The sequence below is a fragment of the Thalassophryne amazonica genome, chromosome 7, assembly GCF_902500255.1.
Source record: "Thalassophryne amazonica chromosome 7, fThaAma1.1, whole genome shotgun sequence".
NCBI lineage: Eukaryota > Metazoa > Chordata > Actinopteri > Batrachoidiformes > Batrachoididae > Thalassophryne > Thalassophryne amazonica.
The window spans coordinates 99,584,649-99,607,329 of record NC_047109.1 but is presented as its reverse complement, the minus strand read 5'-3'; the positions used below and the strand labels follow the sequence as shown (position 1 = coordinate 99,607,329).

The following is a 22,681-nucleotide window of genomic DNA, read 5'->3' as shown; positions in this document are numbered from 1 at the left end:
TATTCCGACATCAACATCCCAATGTTGCAAGCAAGGTTGGGTAGGATTACTATGAAAGAATACATGTGGATTACATGTATATATGTACATAGATTTGGATTACTTGTAATCGGATTACGTTTGAATTACATTTCAAAGTAATCCTACCCAACCCTGGTTGTAACAATATAAGTAAAACGATACGATGTCAAAATGTGGTTGGGTTCCTCACATGTATTTTCGTCTATTTTTCATTTTCTGTCAGAAACCCAGTGGAAGAGTGTTTGTTTATTTAAACAACGGTGCAGATGTGTTACTTGTTGATTTTAACATCTAAAGTGAATATCTCCGTTGATCCAATGTGATGATTTCTACATTGATCCAGTTTCAAATCAAACATATTTTCTACGTTGATTCAATGTCAGATTCAGTGTGGATAAGTGTTGTATCAGTGTCATTTTGCCTGTTGGGTTGGTCTTGTGGGTCAAAGCCTTGGTCTTGCCATGAGAGTTCAGGCCTTGACAGCAGCACTGCTTGACATACATTCTAATGATGGTAGGGTTCCATTCACATGAAAGACAAAAGACAATGCTTGGTGGTGGAACCCACAGCAACAGGCTTCATGTGTCCACCCACTATTTCAGTGCTGTCAAAATAGCATTGGATAGACTTGAATTTTCAATCAACTGGGCCGAGTTACACTAAATATATAATTATATGTCTATAAATATAATATCGAAGAGTTGTATTGGCGGTTCCATGCAGGTATTGATAATGTGATCTGTCGTGGTGTCACTACGGTCCATCATCCTCCTCCTCGTGTCTGGATTTTTGAGAACTCACAGATGTAAAACATGCTGGTGTCACACTCCACGTGACCCCATGATCCAGAACTGAGTAGCACTACGCAGCTTGCGTTCATGTTGGGATTCAGCAGCTCATCTTGACTCCACACTGCAAAGCCCTGCAGCGGGCTGGAGTCTGTGTACGCATGTCTGCTCGAACCATCCTGATGACAAGAGACCAAGAGACCAGACAGCAGTTAACATCAGCATTGCATTTGTCTTCTTGATGCTATGACTGTTCACCTGTCTCATGGATGAGTGTTCCCTGTTCACTACTTCAAAGACATTATGCTCTCATTCCTGTCTTGTTTGTTGGTTTGTTTGTTAGCAGGATCATCCAAAAACTAATGAAGTGATTTTAATTACACTAGTTGGAAGGTGGGGCATGGGTTCAGGAAGATTCCAGCAAATTTTGGTATGGATCCAGCTCCAGTGGTAGATGAAAGGACAGAAATCAGGATAAAAGCTCAGTGTTCAGGAACATAGTTCAGAGATCAGGATCAAAGGTCAATAAATGGTATTAAATGTCAGTGTTGAGGGTCAGGAACAAAGATCACAAGCCAGGGACCATTAAAGGGAAGGGAAAAAATTACGGATAGGGTCAAGGTTCAACAACAAAGTTCAGTAATTGTGATCAAATATCAGCGATCAGGATCAAAGTTCAGCAAATGGGATTAAAAAAAATCAGTGTTCAGGGTTAAATGTCAGGGACAGGATCAAAGATTAGTGGTCAGGAACAGATTCATTGATCAGGATCATTGTTCAGCAAATTTGACAAGTAATAGGGTCAAAGTTCAGCAATCAGGATCACATTTTAGTAATCACGATCAGCATTCAAGGTTCATGATTAACAGTCACTGGTTAGATATCAAAGGTGAGTCATCAGTGTTAAAGATTCATATTTGGATCAAAAGTCAGCAATTAGAATTAAAGGTTGGCAGCAAGGATCAAATTTCAGTGATCAAGATCAAAGAGCAGCAAAAAGGGCTAAAAAATTAGTGATCAGGATCAGATTTCAGCATCAGCGATAAAGTAAAAGATCAAACGTCAGGAACATGATCAAACGTTAGTGTTCACAATCAAAGGTCTGAGATTTGGATAAAAGTTCAGTGATCACAATGAAAGATCGAATCAAACGTCAAGATCCCCATCGAAAATCAGAAATAAGTTAAATGACATGATGTAAGATTAACCTTCAGGGTCAGAAGTTCAGCACCTGGGATCAAAGGTCATGATCAGGATCAAAGTACAGCAATGTGCATCAAAATTCAGCTATCAGTTGAATTCAGTAAAGATCAGTTATCAGGATGAAAGGAAGAAATGTAGTCCATGTGAGATCACTTACTGGCACCTATTGTCCAAAACCAGACGTACCAAACAGCAGTGTGCACATGTGTTCTGGTGAAGATCACGTACCGTGTCCTTGTCGAGAGCTTGAATTCCAATAAAAACTCGGCTCAGTCCTGCCTGACTGACATGATCTGCCAGCAGCTGGTTGATGTTGCCGGTTTTCGGCATGACCAGTGTGCCTCCTCTGAGTTTGCAGTTCACAGACGCCTCTCTGAACCTGCGCGCCTCCTTCACCAGCAGGTAGTATCGCTGTTCTGTTTCCATTAAGCCTAGGATAACTGGACAGAAGTAAGATCGACATGAGAGCGCTTCAAACAGCGTGCCCAGGTTTAAAAAATGAAAACAAATTACAACAAAAAAACAAAAAAGGTATTTCAGTTAAGTAAATATTAAATGAAACTGGGTGGAAAAACCCCAATATTTAATTGGTATTTGTATAGTTTTTGAGCTTCCGATACTCTATTTTGACCAGTAGTAGGCACAATTCAGCCAATTAGTGAACAGATAATTAGCAAAGCTAACGATTTCATTAGCAAATTAGCTTTTCAGTTAACTTAAAAACAACAACGACAACATCAAATCCAAATTAAAAGCTATGAGAGAACAATTAAAAAGTAAGTCCCTTCGGCTGCTCCCTTGTTTGCACTCAGGGTCACCACAGCAAATCCAAGGTGGATCTGCATGTTGAATTGGCACAGGTTTTACACCGGATGCCCTTCCTGACGCAACTCCACATTACATGGAGAAATGTGGCAGGGGTGGGATTTGAACCCGGAGCCTTCTGAACTGAAACCAAGCGCATTAACCACTTGGTCACCACCCCTGCTTATGAGAGAACAATTAACGTTAACTAAATTTAGTTGTGCTAACTTTATGTTGGCTAACATTTTCTTGATTAGAGTTTAATATTAAAAAATATTAATTAGACTATTAAACTAATTTTCTCTGTGTATTTCTATTTCTTTAACACTTATCTTCCTCTATCACCCCAACCACCTGCATGTCCTCCCTCAGCACATCCATAAACCTCCTCTTTGGCCTCCCTCTTCTCCTCCTGCCTGGTGGCTCCATCCTCAGCATCCTTCTCTGTATATACCCTGGGTCCCTCCTCTGCACATGTCCAAACCATCTCAAGCTCAACTCTCGGACTTTGTCTCTAGACAGTCCTTCTTGTGCTGTCCCTCTGTTAAGTTCATTTCTTATCCTCTCTAGCCTCATTACCCCAAAGAAAATCCCAGCATCTGCCTCCTCTCTTTTTTTGGCATCACTGTCTCTAAGCCATACAGCATAGCTAGTCTCACTACTGTCTTGTAGACCTTCCCTTTCACTCTTTTAGATATCCTTCTGTCACAACGCACTCCTGCCACCTTTCTCTTTCCACTCCATTCTGCCTGCACTCTCTTCTCTGCCACACTCTCTCTTACTTCAAGTAAGATATTGACCCCAACTATTTAAATTCATCTACCTTCACCACCTTGTAAACTCACTATTCCATTGGGCTCCCTCTCAGTCTTGCTCCTACTGACATGTCAGTCTTGCTCCTACTGACTTTCATTCCCCTTCTCTCCAGAGCAACCTCTCCAGGCTAGACTCAACTTGCTCACTACTCTCACTACAGATAACAAGGTCATCTGCAAACATTATAGTTCATGGAGACTCCTGTCTGATCTCGTTCGTCAACTTGTCCATCACCATTCCAAACAAGAAAGAGCTCACAGATGACCCTTGATGCAATCCACAAGTCCCTAGCAGCAATGTGACATAATATATACATAGTATAGTATTTAAACTCATCTATTTCACTCATCTATTAGATATTTGGTAGTTTGTCAGTTACCTCTGTCAGTGGGCGAGGTGCTATGGTCTTAAATTAGAAAGTCGTACCATACTGTAATTATCAGGAACAATTAAGTTCATTGATGGAGTATTCTTTGTGGGGACTGAAGGTTAATCTTACAGAATGATTGAATGTTGGTGCTTCTGGCAGTCTATGTAATTTGCAGTAGAACTACTAGTCTGTGAGGTTCAGGTATGACATTTGATACAGCAATGAATGTTTCAGTAAGGATGTTTATTTCTGCTCCCAATTCATGTTCATTTACCCAAATGAAACTTGCTGCACTGTACTCACTAATGTGCACACTTTTTGGCCTGTGGCTATGATAAGAATGACTAGTTTATCTTGCAGTACATACAAACAAAACCAGAGGTGCTTAAAGTTGGCCGTCAAGATAAACTGGTTCAAAAAAAACAAACAAATTTTTACTTTTATGATGTGTATACACTATAAATATTACAAGCACATTTCAAAAGGAAATTAATATTTTTTTGTAATAATTGCAATTTTATGCTAGAAAGTTGTTCAACAAATGTGGTCACCGTTTCCACCAAATGTAAAAAAACAAAACAAAACCACCAAATGTAAATAAACATATTTATTCTTTCCAACTTATCAAAATCTACATGTCAGAAGTCAATAGAATTCCAAATATATAAAATATATTACAAATATGATTCAGTGCTTTGCCATTGTGCCCTTTGCAGTGGCACAGTGGCTTAGTGGTTAACACTGGTGCCTCACAGCAAGAAGGTCATGGGATCGCTTACCACCCTTTCTGTGTGGAGTTTGTATGTTCTCCCCGTGTCCTCCCACAATCAAAAATATGCTTACATGCAAAACATCTTTATAATTGTCCAGGCCTCCATTGTAAAAGTGATCTTGCATTTGTCGGGCATATCAATCTTTTTTTGGGGGGAGGAAATTTGTGTAGGACATATCAAGTTTTTTGTACAGAACAATTCACATTTTTGCATATTGAGTTTTTTGTAAGGAAGTTCACATTTGTAGGGCATATTAATCTTTTTTGTCACTCACTTGGCACTTGTAGGACATAGCCAGCTTTTTTGTAGTACAATTTGCATTTGTAGAATACATAGAGCTTTTTTGTGGGTCACTTTGCATTTGTAGGAAATATCATTGTTTTGTGCAGGACAGTTTGCATTTGTACGGCATATCAAGCTTTTTCTGGAGGAAATTCACATTTGTAGGACATATTGAGCTTTTTGTGCAGGACAATTTGCATTTTCACATATTGGACATATAAATCCTTTTTGTCTGTCAATTGGCACATGTAGGACATACCAAGTTTTTCATGCAGGACAGTTCGCACTTGTATGACATATCTAGCTTTTTTTGTAGGCCATTTTCTCAATTGTAGGACATATCACCATGTTTTTGTTGATAATCCTGGCACCAGACATATCGTGTTCGTAGGACACCATCATGTCAGCACACAATTACTTCCTATACTCGGAATCTTCCACGACTCACCATTCTTCACAAACTTGACAGCTTTCCTCAGTTTGCCTACACTGACGTCCAACTGTCCAACCACCTTCCTGTAGCGGCTGCAGTCACATGTGGCGCCTGGTGGATTCAAACAAACAGACTCATGGATGTGCAGAACAACACAAACTGACTGGACTTTACATTAGTGAACGACCCTTTGATTGGTTCCAGGCATCTATACGGACTCGTGTATTTTGCTGCTGTTACTCTCACAGTACATGTTAAATGCCTCCACCGCCCTTCCTCCAGGATATTTAATTCTCATTACAGCATTATTTGAAGTGCAATGTTTTTATGTTGCTGTGTGCACAGTGAAAACACCTGACTTTCTTTGGGCCGCAAAAGTCACACATGCCTTTTGTCACCTAGCTGCTACAGTTACAGTCAGGTTCATAAGTATCTGGACAATGACACAAATTTTATAATTTTTTTTCTCTGCACACCACAACAGTGGAGCTGAAACGAAACAAAGAAGTACCTGTAGTGTAGAGTTGATCACATCAACTATTTAGGAATTACAGCCATTTTTCAATATTAGACATTTTCAGAGCTAATAAGTAACTGGACTAACTATAAATATGGACTATTTTTAAATACAAACAATCACTTTTAAAGCCAGTTTTCGAGACAACTCAGGGGATGGATACATGAACATTTCCAAGTCACTGAATATGTCTTGGACTTCATTTACATCAACCATTAAGAAATACAAACAGTATGGTACTAGATGGTACCCCATGTGTATGTTGTGACGTCCTCACCTGGTTTCCCTTTTAAACCAGGGGGACCATCCAAACCCGTTTCACCTTGGTCACCTAGAATAAAACACATATCGTAAAAGTCAGGCAATCTGTGATTGAGGCAAAATGACTTCTCTCACACTGTTTTAAATGGCGCGTGTTGTTGCATATGCTTCCACTGCTGTCTGTGCTGGGAAAAGTGCTTACAAGGATTATTCTTAACAGCATTCAGGACCAGTTATTTGTCCCTCAGCAGCCTGGTTTCACACCCAAGAAGTCAACAACTAACCACATCCATGCTCTGTAAGTACTAGGCCTTGCCACCCATCCCTTAAAATACAGAATTGTCCCTTATTTGGTAGTTAATTGTTGCTTCCTGTAATGAATCAATATGGGATGTAAGTTCTTCCGTATTTTCATAAATGTCCCACACACACTCATCAAAACTGAATAATAAACAAAATAAAACACAGGAAATATTAAGGGTAGCCAATGTCACCTCTGTACCTCGCGTCGGGTTCTATAGTGAGGACTTGACGCGAGGCACAGCAAACAGACCTCAGCCTTTCACGTCTGCATCTCCGTGTGCCCACATTTCTGGTCCTGTCACAGGGTGCCTGGCATGTAGACACCCGAAACTCCACCACATCCAAGGAAGCAAAAACATTTGCAAATGTACCGACATGAGCGGGAAGAGTCGAACCCCTGGCTTGACAGCGATAGTGGCAATGGGTACAAGGCAAACTGTAGACAAACAAGTATTTTTATTTTTTTTTAATTTCCTCTTAAACATGTCCTCACATTAAAGATTAAAATTGCTGGTCTGTTTTCGTTAATATTTACGTTTATTTTTGCACACTTCAGTGACTGCACAGTTTATCATTAATGTTTCGTGTTAATAAAGCACTTAAAGCTTTAAGTATGACTAAATGCTTTTTTCAAAATTAAATATACCACTCTTTGGGTTGTGGTAGTGACCCCAGTGACCCTGAGGAGCTGTGGTGGACGTCCGTTATTTTCATTTCTGAAAGGTGGCAACCCTAGTAAGTACACAGTTTTAGACAGTGCTTCTTTGGAGCCTGTGTTGATTTTTCACAGAGCCTTTGATTCAGGTGGCCACCCTGCTGTGTGGGACAATCTGAAAATTTTTGGGATTCCCAACAAGTTGCCGGACATCATAGCCAGCCTGTACACAGATACTGTGTGTGCTGAACAGAATGACGTTTTCCCAGTGAATGCTGGCATTGATCACAGATGTGTTCTGCACAGAAAAAAATTTGGAGTCATATTTACTTTAAAAAAAACGAGGAAAGTTATTTCACTCAGAAATTCCAAGTAAATTTTACAAGAAGAATTCTTAAGTAAATTTTACTGTTAGATATGTTAGTTTTTCTAAAAGAATAACTCAAGTAACATTTACTAGCAATTATCAATTGAATATTTTCATTGAATTTTACTCTGCCTTTATTCATAAAAAGTAAAACTTTTCAGCTGTTCCCCTTGTTTTCACTCAAGGTTGCCACAACAGATCCAATTTGGATCTGCATGTTGATTTGGCACAAATTCTACACTGGATGCCCTTCCTGATGGACTGCCACATTACATGGAGAAATGCGGCAGGGGTGGGGTTTGAACCAGGAACCTTTTGCACAGAAACCAAGTGCACTAACCACTTGGCCACAAATCTGCCTTCCTATGGATTATTTAAAAATACTCAAATTTGTCAGACAGTGAGACAAAAGAAATTCTGTTTTGAAAAAAGATGTATCAAGATGCATTGATGGTTGTTACGAACACATTCATGAACTAATGATCCAAGATCTGCTGTGGCAACTCTGAGTGAAAACAAGGGCAGCCAAAGGGACTTAAAACTCAGTGCAGAGGTGGTGAACAAGCGGTTAGTGCACTTGGTTGCAGTGCAGATGGTTCCCGGTTCAAACCCCACCCCTGCCACATTTCTCTGTGTAATGTGGAGGTGCGTCAGGAAGGGCATCCAGTGTAGAATTTGTGCTAAATCAATGTGCAGATCCAAATTGGATTTGCTGTGGCAACCTTGAGTGAAAACAAGGGGAACAACTGAAAAGTTTTACTTTTTATGAATAAAGACAGAGTCAATGAAAATATTCAATTGATAATTACTAGTAAATGCTTGAGTTATACTAATATAGTAAGTCCCTTCGGCTACTCCTTTGTTTGCACTCGGGGTCGCCACAGCAAATCCAAGGTGGATCTGCATGTTGAATTGGCACAAGTTTTACACCGGATGCCCTTCCTGATGCAACTCCACAGTACATGGAGAAATATGGTAGGGGTGGGATTTGAACCCGGAACCTTCTGCACTTAAGAATTGTCCTTGTAAAATTTACTTTGAATTTCTGAGTGAAAAATCTTTCTTAGTTTTTTTTTTTCAAGTAAATATTACTCCAATTTTTTTTTTTCAGTGTGGATTCTACACTGTTCAGTGCTTACATGGGTTTAGTGTTGGGTAGGGTTGTGGAAACCAGCAGCTTAGGAACCTTTGCTGGCAAGGGAAGGTTTACAGACCTTGACTTCGCAGAACATGCTGTGATTTGTGAAAATCAATGGTTACTCTGATTGCAGCACTAAAAAAAAAAACAGTGAGAAGTCGGGAGTGTGTGAGGTTGCAAATATCCTGGATCAAAACTAAAAATCCAGGCATTCAAGGACTTCTTGGACTCAGCCTTCAGAGGCGTATCTGCATGTGGTGAAAATGTTGAATGTGTAGCAACATTCACTTATCATGGCAGCGACATGCATGTCTCTGGGTTTCTGTCTTTGAGATCAAGAGATGCCTAGGACGAGCTTATGGAGGCACAAAGTCGCTGGATAGAGGTGTTTGGTGGTACTAATACTTTTGCAGGAGAGTGAAGGTCTAAGTCTTTAAGGTCCTGGTGCTTCCTGTGTGACTGTATGGTTGTGAGACTTGGATGCAAACCATTGACCTAAGGTGACAAGTCTTTGGTACTCCTTTGTGGAGGATCCTTGGGTACTGCTGGAACGAATTTATGTCAAACGAACAGTTACTTCAGGATACTCAGATGAGGAGTATCACTTGCATTATGAGGGAACATCAGCTCCAACATTGTGGCCATGTGGTGTGTTTCTCTGTTCATGATCCAGCAGGCAGGTGCCTCAGTGTTGAGGCCACCAGTGGCTGGAAAAGGTCAAGGTGAGACCTACACTGCATTTGGCTGTGACAAGTAGATGGTTACTTTCAAAAGGTGGGGGACTCATTGTCTCCCTGGGTGGTTGCCATCCAGGACTCAAGGTAGTTCTGTAGTGTGGTGGGTGTGGCAACGCATGGTACTAGTGCATCCTCCCAGACTTGAAATGACCTGCTCTGTTTCAAATCATAAATGAAATAATGCTGTCAAGTTTAACATTTTTGTTAAAACTTTAAAGACTGTAATTTCCGAGTACCTCCACTAGGTGGTAGCAGCATATCACAAAATATGTCTTAACATAGCTACACACGTGGAGCTCACATAAGGATCAACTGTAATCCAGATTTGAATATATTACCTCACAAGCAGACAAATTAAATATATTAAAATTTGTGTGGAAGCATATTCTATATTCTTTGCAGAACAGACCAAATTACTTCACTGTTGAAATGAACGCAAGTGTCAGTTGCAAATTTAGAGGAAGTGGGTTGCAGTACAAACATCACAGTGTGCTGCTTTTGTATGAGGAACACACAGAACAGTGAGATTTGTACTTCTACAATCTGATCCGCCGGAGGTATTTTCAGTTAAACTGATTGGAACACGGTGGCTTTTAAATGGACAGTTCACTTTTTTCAAAAAGCCTGTGCATGCTCTACTCACCTTTGACAGTTGTGTTTTCAACATTTAACATCTTTTTCCCACAAACTGATGAACCAGAAATACACGGGTGTCTAGGGGGCACCTGCAGTCGAGCTCAAAGCCGTTTTTCCAAATCTTTAAATTGTTTGTGTTGTGCTGCTTCAGTGGTGTGCTCTCTCTCCCCTTGTGTTCCCCGAGGCCTGAACAACAGAGCTGATTATCCACACCTGTTACTGTCAGAACACCTGTTACCAATCACCCAGTCTGCATTTATACCCCAGTCTTTCCACCCCACACTTGTTAGAAACTGCAGTTCCGCTCTTTGGTAAACTGGCCCCAGTGTTTGTCAGTTGTGCTTCTCCGGTATCTGTTTATTTCACCGTGTTTGTTCCTGACCCCTTTATTCTCATCTTCCCACAGTTCCAGTCAAACGCCAGCTCCGTTGTGGCCACCTGGCCCTGCCCATCATATTCCACTCCAACCTGTGTGTCCAGCTCCGGTGCCTTCACAATCAGCAATTTGGTACCATTTATCCTCAATTAATAAAGTTTTGCCATTTTTTCACCTCAGCCTCACTGCATTTGAGTCCACATCCTTTACCTTCAAAACCTGACAGCATGGTGTGGTTATTAACACACTGAGGGTCACACACAGTCAAAGGTAATGTGCCCAATAGAAAGACGATGTATGTCTTTATATCCGTGTTTAATAGTAACCAGAGGTGTATCTTCAACTGATTGCTCAAAATTGCCCTTATAAATATCCCCTAGTGCATAGGTGTCAAACTGATTGTTGTGTGGGCCGCTGAAGAGGAGGTACTGCTGGCCCACCACCACCAGAGGGCGCCCTGCTTGGAGTGCGGGCTCCAAGCACGAGAGGGCGCCAGACCCAGAAGAAGTGACAGCTGTCACTCATCCTCTGCACCAGCTGTCACTCGTTCATCATCACCACCATAAAAGCCGGACTGCAACTCCACCTCCCCGCCGAGAAATCGACTACCATTACCAAGGTAACTTCTCTGCTGAATTTAAACTGTGACTTACGTCTGATCTGTTTGCAGCCGTTGTCCTGTGGTGCCCTTTCAGCTGGGTTGGCGGTCAGTGAGAGAAGCGACGTCTTCGCCTCTCACTCCATCCAGATAAGTGGTAACAGGAGCTGCTAGTGTGTTCCTAGTTTGGAGGTGGTGGTGCTCCCTCCTAACTGTGTTTGGACTGAGAATTACTGAGTGTGCGGACTCACACTCACTCATCATATTTCTGCTTTCTGCCAGCAGTACCAGGGTCGACAGCCGAAGACAGAGGCCACCTGGGGACTTGGGACTTGGCAGCTCCGGTGTTCTTCAGACCGTTGGTGGTGGAAGCCGTGTGGGATGCGGCTTCTCTCTCGTCGGGGGTCTTCTATCTTCGAGCCTGCCCACACGTCACCTGGTGTTAAATTGACTGTGCAAATTACTGTACATTTCGTTGTGTATTATCACAACATTAAATTGTTACCTTTTTGGCTTATTCATTGTCCGTTCATTTGCGCCTCCTGTTGTGGGTCCATGCTACGACACCTTCCCAACAGGATTTCTCGGCCATCGTCATGGATCCCGAGGGGCGTCAACCCGAGCTTGAACGGCCAATGGAAGAGCCAGGAGCGCAGGCGTCAGCGGGAGGCGTGTTGAGTGAGCTGCAGCAGATCTTAACCGCCTTCACGGCTCAGTTAGATTTAGACCAGTTAGACCGAGCAGAATGTCCTCCTTAATCGGAGGGTGGAGGCTCTCACCGCCAGGGTGGAAGCGCGCGATCAGGGCGCTGCTGCAGCCACTCCTCTGGCTGGTCCTGGGCCTGTATCAGACGTTCCACTGGTCGTTCAACGAACCCCCCCACCATCCCCTGAAGCATACATAAGCCCTCCGGAACCATACGGGGGCTGTGTCGAGACGTGCGCAGACTTCCTCATGCAGTGTTCGCTCGTCTTTTCACAGCGCCCTGTCATGTACGCATCAGACGCTAGCCGGGTGGCTTATGTTATTAATCTGCTTCGAGGAGAGGCACGTGCCTGGGCTACGGCGCTTTGGGAGCAGAATTCACGGCTCCTAACGTCTTATACTGGGTTTGTACGGGAGTTCAAACAAGTGTTTGATCATCCCAACAGAGGCGAGACTGCTTCGAACGTGCTGCTGTCGATGAGACAGGGGCGCCGTAGCGCAGCCGAGTATGCAGTCGACTTCCGCATCGCGGCAGCGAGGTCCGGCTGGAATAATGTTGCGCTCCGCGCCGCCTTTGTAAATGGACTGTCCCCGGTCCTTAAGGAGCACCTACTGGCTAAGGAGGAACCGCGGGATTTTGACGGGCTTGTCGATTTAGTTATACGCTTAGACAACCGTTTAAACGAGCATCGTCGGGAGCAGGCCGGGGGGCGTGACCGGGCACGAGCCGTCCCTCCCCCTTCCGGTTCCGACAAGGTGACGTCGTCCCCACGCTTCACTGCCACAGAGCTCCGTGTGGCTACAGCTCCCCCTGCTGAGGAGGCTATGGACACGAGCAGGGCCAAAGTAAAAACAAATGTCAGACAAAGGAGGCTGGCCCGCGGGGAGTGTTTTGTCTGCGGCTCTTGCGAGCACATGCAGAAGGACTGCCCTAAACGGTCAAACTACAACGCCCGTCCTTAGAAACTGGGCTAAGGGTGGGCCATAACACACACGCGGGAAAACCCCGCAAATCTGCATGAATCCCAGTAACAATCCTTTGTGGGGATTTAACCCTTCACGCCCCAGCACTGGTAGACACGGGGTCTGAAGGGAATCTGCTGGACAGCAGATGGGTAAAGGAAGTAGGGCTCCCTCTGGTGGCTCTGCCGGCACCATTGCAGGTGCGAGCACTAGATGGCACCCTGCTTCCATTAATCACACATCAGACACAACCAGTGACTTTGGTTGTGTCTGGGAATCACAGGGAGGAGATAGTGTTCCATGTAACACCATCTACCTCCCGAGTGATTTTGGGCTTTCCATGGATGGTGAAGCACAATCCCCGGATAGATTGGCCGTCCGGGGTTGTGACGCAGTGGAGCGAAACCTGCCACCTTGAGTGTTTAGGATCCTCGGTTCCTCCCGGCACTACGGCTAATGAGGAGGTCAAAGTTCCCCCCAATCTATCGGCGGTGCCAAAGGAGTACCATGATCTTGCTGACGTTTTCAGCAAAGATCTGGCGCTCACTCTTCCCCCGCACCGACCGTATGATTGTGCCATCGATTTGGTCCCGGGCGCTGAGTATCCGTCCAGTAGGTTGTACAACCTCTCACGTCCGGAACGCGAATCAATGGAGACCTACATCCGGGACTCCTTAGCTGCCGGGCTGATCCGGAACTCCACCTCCCCGATGGGTGCTGGTTTCTTTTTTGTAGGTAAAAAAGACGGCGGACTCCGTCCATGCATTAATTACAGAGGGCTGAACGAGATCACGGTTCGCAACCGATACCCGTTACCTCTGTTGGATTCAGTGTTCACGCCCCTGCATGGAGCCCAAATTTTCACTAAATTGGATCTTAGAAACGCGTACCACCTGGTTGGGAACCGGAAGGGAGACGAATGGAAGACGGCATTCAACACCCCGTTAGGTCATTTTGAGTACCTGGTCATGCCGTTCGGCCTCACTAACGCCCCCGCGACGTTCCAAGCTTTGGTAAATGACGTCTTGCGGGACTTCCTGCATCGGTTCGTCTTCGTATATCTGGACGATATACTCATCTTTTCCCCGGACCCTGAGACCCATGTCCAGCATGTACGTCAGGTCCTACAGTGGTTGTTGGAGAACCGGCTGTTTGTGAAGGGCGAGAAGTGCGAGTTCCACCGCACTTCTTTGTCCTTCCTGGGGTTCATCATCTCCTCCAACTCCGTCACCCCTGATCCGGCTAAGGTTGCGGCGGTGAGAGATTGGCCCCAACCAACAAGCCGCAGGAAACTACAGCAGTTCCTAGGCTTTGCAAATTTCTACAGGAGGTTCATTAAAGGTTACAGTCAGGTAGTTAGCCCCCTGACTGCCCTGACCTCCACCAAGGTCCCCTTCGCCTGGTCGGATCGGTGCGAAGCCGCGTTCCAGGAGTTGAAACGCCGGTTCTCGACTGCACCAGTTCTGGTGCAGCCTGATCCTGATCGCCAGTACATAGTAGAAGTGGACGCCTCTGACTCAGGGATAGGAGCCGTGCTGTCCCAGAGCGTGGAGGCTGATAAAGTTCTCCATCCTTGTGCCTTTTATTCCCGCAGGTTGACCCCAGCTGAACGGAACTATGACGTCGGCAATCGGGAGCTCCTCGCGGTGAAGGAGGCTCTTGAAGAGTGGAGACACCTGCTGGAGGGGGCATCGTTGCCCTTCACGGTTTTCACGGACCATCGGAACCTGGAGTACATCCGGACCGCCAAGCGGCTGAACCCCAGGCAAGCCCGCTGGTCTCTGTTCTTTGGACGCTTTGACTTCCAGATCACGTACCGCCCCGGGACTAAGAACCAAAAATCAGATGCATTGTCCCGGGTGCATGAAGAAGAAGCCAAAGCGGGGCTGTCGAACCCCACTGAGACCATCATCCCCGAGTCCACTGTCGTGGCCACCCTCACCTGGGACGTGGAGAAGACCGTCCGGGAGGCCCTGACAAGGAGCCCGGACCTGGGGACTGGCCCCAAGAACAGACTGTACGTCCCACCAGAGGCAAGAGCTGCCGTATTGGACTTCTGTCACGGGTCCAAGCTCTCTTGTCATCCCGGAGTGCGTAGGACCGTGGCAGTAGTCCAGCAGCGCTTCTGGTGGGCGTCCCTGGAAACCGACGTCCGGGACTATGTCCAGGCCTGTACCATCTGCGCCAGGGGCAAGGCAGATCATCGGAGGACGACGGGACTCCTCCAACCCCTGCCAGTGCCTCATCGCCCCTGGTCTCACATCGGCCTGGATTTCATCACGGGCCTCCCGCCGTCCCAGGGCAACACCGTGATTCTCACGATAGTGGACCGGTTCTCCAAGGCGGCCCACTTCATGGCCCTCCCGAAGCTCCCGACGGCCCAGGAGACGGCAGACCTCCTGGTCCACCACGTCATGCGGCTGCATGGGATACCATCGGACATCATTTCAGATCGTGGTCCCCAGTTCTCTTCACAGGTGTGGAAGAGTTTCTGCAAGGAGCTGGGGGCCACCGTGAGTCTCTCGTCCAGGTACCACCCCCAGACAAACGGCCAGGCAGAGCGGGCTAACCAGGAGCTGGAGCAGGCCCTTCGATGTGTCACCTCCGCGCATCCGGCGGCCTGGAGTCACCATCTGGCCTGGATCGAGTATGCCCACAACAGCCAAGTTTCATCTGCTACCAGCCTCTCCCCTTTTGAGGCATGTTTGGGGTACCAGCCCCCATTGTTCCCGCTGGTGGAGGGAGAGGTCGGTGTGCCCTCGGTCCAGGCCCACCTCAGGAGGTGCCGCCGGGTGTGGCGGGCCGCCCGCTCTGCCCTGTTAAAGGCGCGGATGAGGGCCAAGGCCCATGCGGACCGCCGGCGTTCCCCGGCCCCCACATACCAGCCCGGGCAGGAGGTGTGGCTCTCGACCAAGGACATCCCTTTGTGTGTCGATTCCCCAAAGCTGAAAGACAGATTCATTGGACCTTTCAAAATCCTCAAGATCATCAACCCGGCCGCAGTGAAGCTTCAACTCCCGGCTTCACTGCGGATTCACCCTGTCTTTCATGTTTCTCGTCTCAAACCATACCACAGCTCGCCCCTCTGTACTCCGGGACCTACGCCGCCTCCTGCCCGGCTCATTGACGGGGAGCCTGCCTTTACAGTCCGCAGGCTCCTGGACGTCCGTCGTAAGGGCCGGGGTTTCCAATATCTGGTGGACTGGGAGGGGTATGGACCTGAAGAACGCTCCTGGGTGAAGAGGAGCTTCATCCTGGACCCGGCCCTCCTGGCCGAGTTCTACGCAAGACATCCGGACAAGCCTGGTCGGACGCCAGGAGGCGCCCGTTGAGGGGGGGGTCCTGTTGTGTGGGCCGCTGAAGAGGAGGTACTGCTGGCCCACCACCACCAGAGGGCGCCCTGCTTGGAGTGCGGGCTCCAAGCACGAGAGGGCGCCAGACCCAGAAGAAGTGACAGCTGTCACTCATCCTCTGAACCAGCTGTCACTTGTTCATCATCACCACCATAAAAGCCGGACTGCAACTCCACCTCCCCGCCGAGAAATCGACTACCATTACCAAGGTAATTTCTCTGCTGAATTTAAACTGTGACTTATGTCTGATCTGTTTGCAGCCGTTGTCCTGTGGTGCCCTTTCAGCTGGGTTGGCGGTCAGTGAGAGAAGCGACGTCTTCGCCTCTCACTCCATCCAGATAAGTGGTAACAGGAGCTGCTAGTGTGTTCCTAGTTTGGAGGTGGAGGTGCTCCCTCCTAAGTGTGTTTGGACTGAGAATTACTGAGTGTGCGGACTCACACTCACTCATCATATTTCTGCTTTCTGCCAGCAGTACCAGGGTCGACAGCCGAAGACAGAGGCCACCTGGGGACTCGGGACTTGGCGGCTCCGGTGTTCTTCAGACCGTTGGTGGTGGAAGCCGTGTGGGATGCGGCTTCTCTCTCGTCGGGGGTCTTCTATCTTCGAGCCTGCCCACACGTCACCTGGTGTTAAATTGACTGTGCAAATTACTGTACGTTTCGTTGTGTATTATCACAACATTAAATTGTTACCTTTTTGGCTTATTCATTGTCCGTTCATTTGCGCCCCCTGTTGTGGGTCCGTGCTTCCCAACACTGATTCCAGAAAGGGCCAAGTGGGTGCAGGTTTTCTTTGTAGCCACCAACTCCAGCAGGTGATTTCACTGATGAACTCTTCCCATCTGCTCAAAGTGATGTTCATCAGTGAAATCACCTGCTGGAGTTGGTGGCTACAAAGAAAACCTGCACCCTCTTGGCCCTTTCTCGAATCAGTTTGACACCTATGCCCTAGTGGGTCAAAAATGTTGACCTTCACCTCTGTCCAAACAGAAGAAGTAAGTCCTTACATAAGTACATAGACCATAAAGCCTGTTGATGCCATTGCCTGTCCCCAAATTCTGTAGCATGAAATGGATGAGAGTCCCCCCCAGTGGATGGGACACCGGTTACTTCCCTAACCAAGGTTGGTACCCGTTTAAAGCTGGGTAGACTGACAATTGAGAAGTGTCTTGTCTAAAGCAGGTATTCATCAGCCAGGAGGCTTTGATGAATTGAAGATGATGGATTTTCTGACTTGGAAAAGTGGAAATTCTAGTTATTATTGTTATTCTAACCCAAACCCAAATACATGCTTCTGAAGGTTAAATGTAAAACATGTACTGTACATGGAAATTCATAGGAATATGCCTGAAATAGCACACTTAACTTTTTGAATATCTTTTGAAAAATGTCAAAAGAACACATTGTCCAAGGATAAATGTAGCGTACCAGGGAACCAAAACCAGGTCTACATATTGGTAGCCCAACTTCTTGTCCTACTGACCTACATGGGCTGCATCTATGACTTGGTCCACTTCTTGGGTAACCCTCAAATATTTCACCAAGTTTGGTCCAAATTGGATCATAAATTTTTTTGTCATTTTGTTCACCCTCTGAAGATTTGGTGGTTATATATATCTTTGGACATCACGACTAACTTACTGTTACAGTGTAAAAACAGGTCGGCTGCAGTTATTTGGTGGTTTTACTTATAAATTCAGTCAGTTCACACAGTTTCACTGTTTCATTTCATCTATATGTTAGTATGGCAGCCTTAAAAATATAATTACTGAGAATATACACAGAATTAGAAAGGAGACCTGTGTCATAATAATCACCTTGACATCAATTACACCAACTTAAAAGTAGAAATACAAGCAGTTTGGCATAAATGTGTGATGTTTTGTCAACCTAAAAAAAAGAAAACCCTCTGTCAGTCTGAGATAAGTGACATCACCACCCATAATTTCATAAAAGACTACTTGAATCTCAGTTAGTGAAAAAGCCACTGTTTCTGTGAAAATTGCATTTAGTTGAGGTACTTTATGAGCTCCAGGCTGCTGGGATGAAGGAGAATCCAAACCTGTGACATCATTTAACTGCTTTTCCTGAGATGGCTGATGCAGAGCCACTTTCCTGTAAGCATATTAAACATAATGAGAAAAGTCAATGCTTACGAAGCAGGGGAACATTACTGCTCATAAAAAATAAAGAAATTAATAGAAACGGTTTCAACCACCTCAGGCAAAACAGCCTGATGACGTCATTGGATTGTGTTCTTAAAGTTTGGAGATAACGTAAAGCAGAAAAGAAATGAGGAAAATGTGATTTTGTTTTTTCTTTTTTAGGTTAATGCCTCAGAATGACCAGATTTGAACACGTTTGCTCCGAGCTGGTTTCATTATCAGACATGAATTTAAATTGAATTGAATTGAAAACATCTATTGAACTGATTTCAGAACAACAAAATTACTCCAGTAGGTAAACATGAAAAAAGTTACATAATAAAATACACTTACAATAAATTAAAATACACAATTGACATTTTTTTTTTGTAGGCGATTAGACTTGTTCTAATATCATAACTGCTATTTTACAGTGTTAATTTGTGTACAATTAAGGTAAGGTGTTCCCTAAAGCAATGCTTCATGTACAACAGACTCCTGCTGTAAAATGTCTTGTGGAGGGGGCGTGGCTAAAGCAGCCAGTATGCAGCTGCTGTGTGGTGCAAGCCTCACGTGCATCCAGAAAAACAGAAATTTCAAGTAACAATATAAACTTGTGACAAGGTGGGGATACAGAGACATGTAGCATCACCTGGACAAGCAGGATCACCACAAACTGCAGAGAGCACAAGAGGAGCCAGGCCTGGGTAGAAACATCATACTGTAATTTGTCAGTTTTTCTGTTTATTTCCTTACACCGCTCATGTCCTGTGGCTGGTTTCAAACAAACTTGATATATGGATGAAGATCAACCACAGACTTACCCTTACAAGGTTTGTTTTGCCAAGGATCATGGCCATTGGGATCAAAATGTTTATTCTTCCACTCCAGTGCCCACCAAACACGCCATTAGAGAGAAAACTGACCCACCTTTCGTCAAAAAAGTGACAGCTGCCAATCAAAATCGGCCACGTCACTAAGCCCCGCCCCCTCTATGACGTCATAGCCAATCAGAATCGATGACGTCACTATGTCCCGCCCCTAAGCCCCTCCCCTAGTCCCGCCTCCAAGCCCCGCCCCTTATGACGTCACAGCCAATCATAATCGATGACGTCATTATGCCCCGCCCCTAAGCCCCGCCCCTGATCCCGCCTCCGAGCCCCCGCCCCTTATGACGTCACATCCAATCAGAGTCGATGACGTCAGTATGCCCCGCCCCTAAGCCCCGCCCCCAGCTCCTCCCCTAGTTCCGCCCCTGGCTCCTCCCCTAGCCCCACCCCCAAGCTCCTCCCCTAACCCCGGCCAAGCACCGCCTCCAAGCCATACCTCCCCTCCCACCCAGGGTCTAATATTTTAATGTCATTTTATTTCATGAATTAAAGAACGATTAAAAATACCTAGATCTTTTTAATGTATTAAAGAATTAACTAATTCTGAAATAATTAAACATAAATCACTGTCTATTATTTAATGACCCTTTAATATCTTTAATTCTTAAATTATTACGTTTCCTTTTCTGTTTTTTAATTCGTAAATTAAAGAAGGGGAACAAATACCCGTCTCTCTCGGCTGTAAGTCTTTGCAGCAAGACGGTCAAATACCCACGCATAGAGCCGCTCGCGGAAACATGACCCTGTGTGTGTGTGTGTGTGTGTGTGTGTGTGTGTGTGTGTGTGTGTGTGTGTGTGTGTGTGTGTGTGTGTGTGTGTGGCGGGACACCCGCTGAGCGGAGATGCTGCCCCGAGGTGATGAACCCGAAGAACAATAAACAATGCTCCTTATCACTCACGCCAGATGATGTTTTCTTTTAAGATATTAGCCGATCGATCATGGGGCGCGGGACACCCGCTGAGCGGAGATGCTGCCCCGAGCCCGAACAATAAACAATGCTCCTTATCACTTACGTCCCTGGGAACGAGTCAGCGAGCATTTCCACTACGACCGGTGAAGAGTGAAGATGCCTGGACCCCCAGCTATGGGTATAAAATAGAATAAATTTGCGGAAAAAATCCTGGAAAACCATGTTGTTTAATTAAGTTTTCTTGTCTTCGAGCAGAGTGCGAAAACCGCATCAGCTTTCAGGGTAAGTGATTTAAGTAATCTGTTTTGATAGAAATGAGTGTTTTTAAATGATGCACGCCGTCTGAAACTGTTTTTTTTTTTTTTTTTTTTAGACAAAACCACGCAGACGGTCCAGAGCGCGTTCGGACCCGTCCTCGGTAATATATTTGAAATAGTACAGAATATCCGCTTGCGAGGGTGATGCTTTGTATTCATTTATTTATGTTAATTCTAGAAATCAAGTCAGAGCCCCCTGAAGAAGTTCGAAGGCTGGAAGCCCCGACTTCACCACGCAGATGTAAGTACAGCGATCGAGATTAAATCACGATTAAAACTCTGGAATAACCCGATTTTTTCTGTCACAGCCCATGGAGAAGCGGGTCAGTGGGAGAGACCCGTAAAACGATCCGCGGATGTACACGGTAAGGAGTCGGAGTTTATGTATTTATTTATTTTAAATATTTAATAACTAACGATTTTCTCTTTTTTCAGCACGCGGTGGAGGGAGACCGTCTATTTTCCACAGAGACGCAAGGCTCGAAGATATTCTGAGCTGGGATTAACCTCATCACGCAACTTTCTTGAAAATGTGTAGTCTGTTTTTATTTTTTTATTTTTTCTCTTATTCCGATGGAACGGGAGAATTCATTTTGAAGAGGTATATTAACTGAATTTCTTGAGGTAGATTCTTCCTGCTACAGATTTTAAAAGATGGAAGGAGAGAATTCACATCGGGAAAATAACTTCGGACGTGTATTGGATTTAAACGCTTCAATAATCGACTCAGCGGGGAGCGCTCCTGGAGCAGATGGTCCATTACCCGAGGCGTTAAATTCGCCGCCTCAAAATAACATCGAGTCCGGAGAGAGACTTTTAAGCCGTGTTCGTTTAACACCGTTAAATGAGGCTCTTAACAATTTAGCGGCTGAACGAGAATCGGAAGAAATTAACCCCTACATCATTTCTGCGATTAACGCTATAAATTCGACGGTCCAGTCTGATACTGAAGAGCCCCCTGACCCCCCGCACACCTCACCTCCAGACGAGTCCGGTCCCGCGGCGTTGAACCAGGTACGTCTGACTCCGTTAAATAACGCCGTAAACCTCCTCGCGTGTGAAGTTAATCCTCACGTCCAATCCGCGGTGGATGAATTAAATCAAACGCCTAACGACGCTCGCGCTTTTTCACCTTTAAGAAGTCCCTCCCCGCGCAATGCGCGCGGAGAAGAGATTTTAAACAGAGCTCGTTTAACCCCGATAAACGCGGCGATCTCTGTTTTGATGGAAGACGGAGATGATGCACGACCGGGACCCAGCCGACACTCTCCCATGACGGGTGGTGGGGCTGCTAACGTCATCAGGAGACCTGCTTTTAACAATATCGAAATCAGGCTGCCTCTCAATTTCCAGCGCGCCGACGAAATTCCCGACTACGCGGAATTTTACCGTAACGTCGTTGGGGCTCTTCATAACTCGGTCGAAAAGGCTTTAACACACGCCAGGGCCGGGGACTTTATCCAAATGGAGATTCGTGGGGACTCAGTCTACAACGAGGCCGCTTTGATCAGCTCATATAACGACGCTGGCGATGTGACGGGCTTCCAAAATCTGTTAGAACGATTGATACAATCAAATTCCAACGTTTTAGCCGACGAGTCTCTGGAATTAGTGGTTCAAGTCATCCGCAACCAGAACGGCGCGGGGAAGCGCAGAATAGATGACCTCCTCCATCACGAGGTTCTGAGGAAAAAATCCAAATGCCTTAATATCGTGTATAATCCTGACAACAGTTTATGTTTCGCGATAAACCTCGTTCAGTTATTGAATCCTCATCTGAGTACGCACGAGGCGGAGCAGCGCGGACTGGCGTTACAAAATAGCGTCGGATTAACGGAAGCTACGCCGGTATCTTTAGAGCAGGTGGGAAAATTTGAAAACGCTCTGGGTTGTAAAATTGTGGTGTTTTTCAGAGCCGAAGGGGGGAGAAAGCTGACAAAATTCCAGACAGGAATACCGGCGCAGCAGAAAACTCTTTTCGTTTTTCTGTTTAATAATCATTTTTACGGAATCATCGATTTAAAGAGATTTTTGGGAGTGAAATATGTATGTAAGTTTTGCTTTGAGGGGTACAATAACCACGCCTCCCATAATTGTCCGTCATATTGTAAAATTTGTGAATCCACGCAGTGTTATGAGAAAAATAACCCTGTATTCTGCAGCGAATGTAACAAGGAGTGTCGCTCTCCCACCTGTTACAGCCTGCATAAACAGCCGAAGTATCGTCCTTCCGCCGGTAAGTTCGTTAATGTGTGTGATAACAGAAAAAAATGCTCTCGATGTAAACGTGAGTATTACATAGCGTTTTCTAAAAACAGCG

At 45.5% G+C, this 22,681-nt stretch overlaps 1 protein-coding gene across 1 annotated transcript in view; it reads right to left on the bottom strand.

Moving 5' to 3' along the window:
- Nucleotides 1-628: 628 nt before the first annotated feature.
- Nucleotides 629-22,681, bottom strand: part of colec10 (collectin sub-family member 10 (C-type lectin)) — a 57,236-nt gene continuing 35,183 nt past the window's right edge. Inside the window, exons 4-7 of the mRNA XM_034173575.1 lie at nucleotides 6,285-6,338; nucleotides 5,506-5,601; nucleotides 2,241-2,452; nucleotides 629-988 (exon numbers count right to left, since the gene is read on the bottom strand). Of these exons, the coding sequence (XP_034029466.1) occupies nucleotides 785-988; nucleotides 2,241-2,452; nucleotides 5,506-5,601; nucleotides 6,285-6,338 (566 nt within the window). The 3' untranslated portion in view covers nucleotides 629-784. The remainder of the gene's footprint in view (nucleotides 989-2,240; nucleotides 2,453-5,505; nucleotides 5,602-6,284; nucleotides 6,339-22,681) is intronic.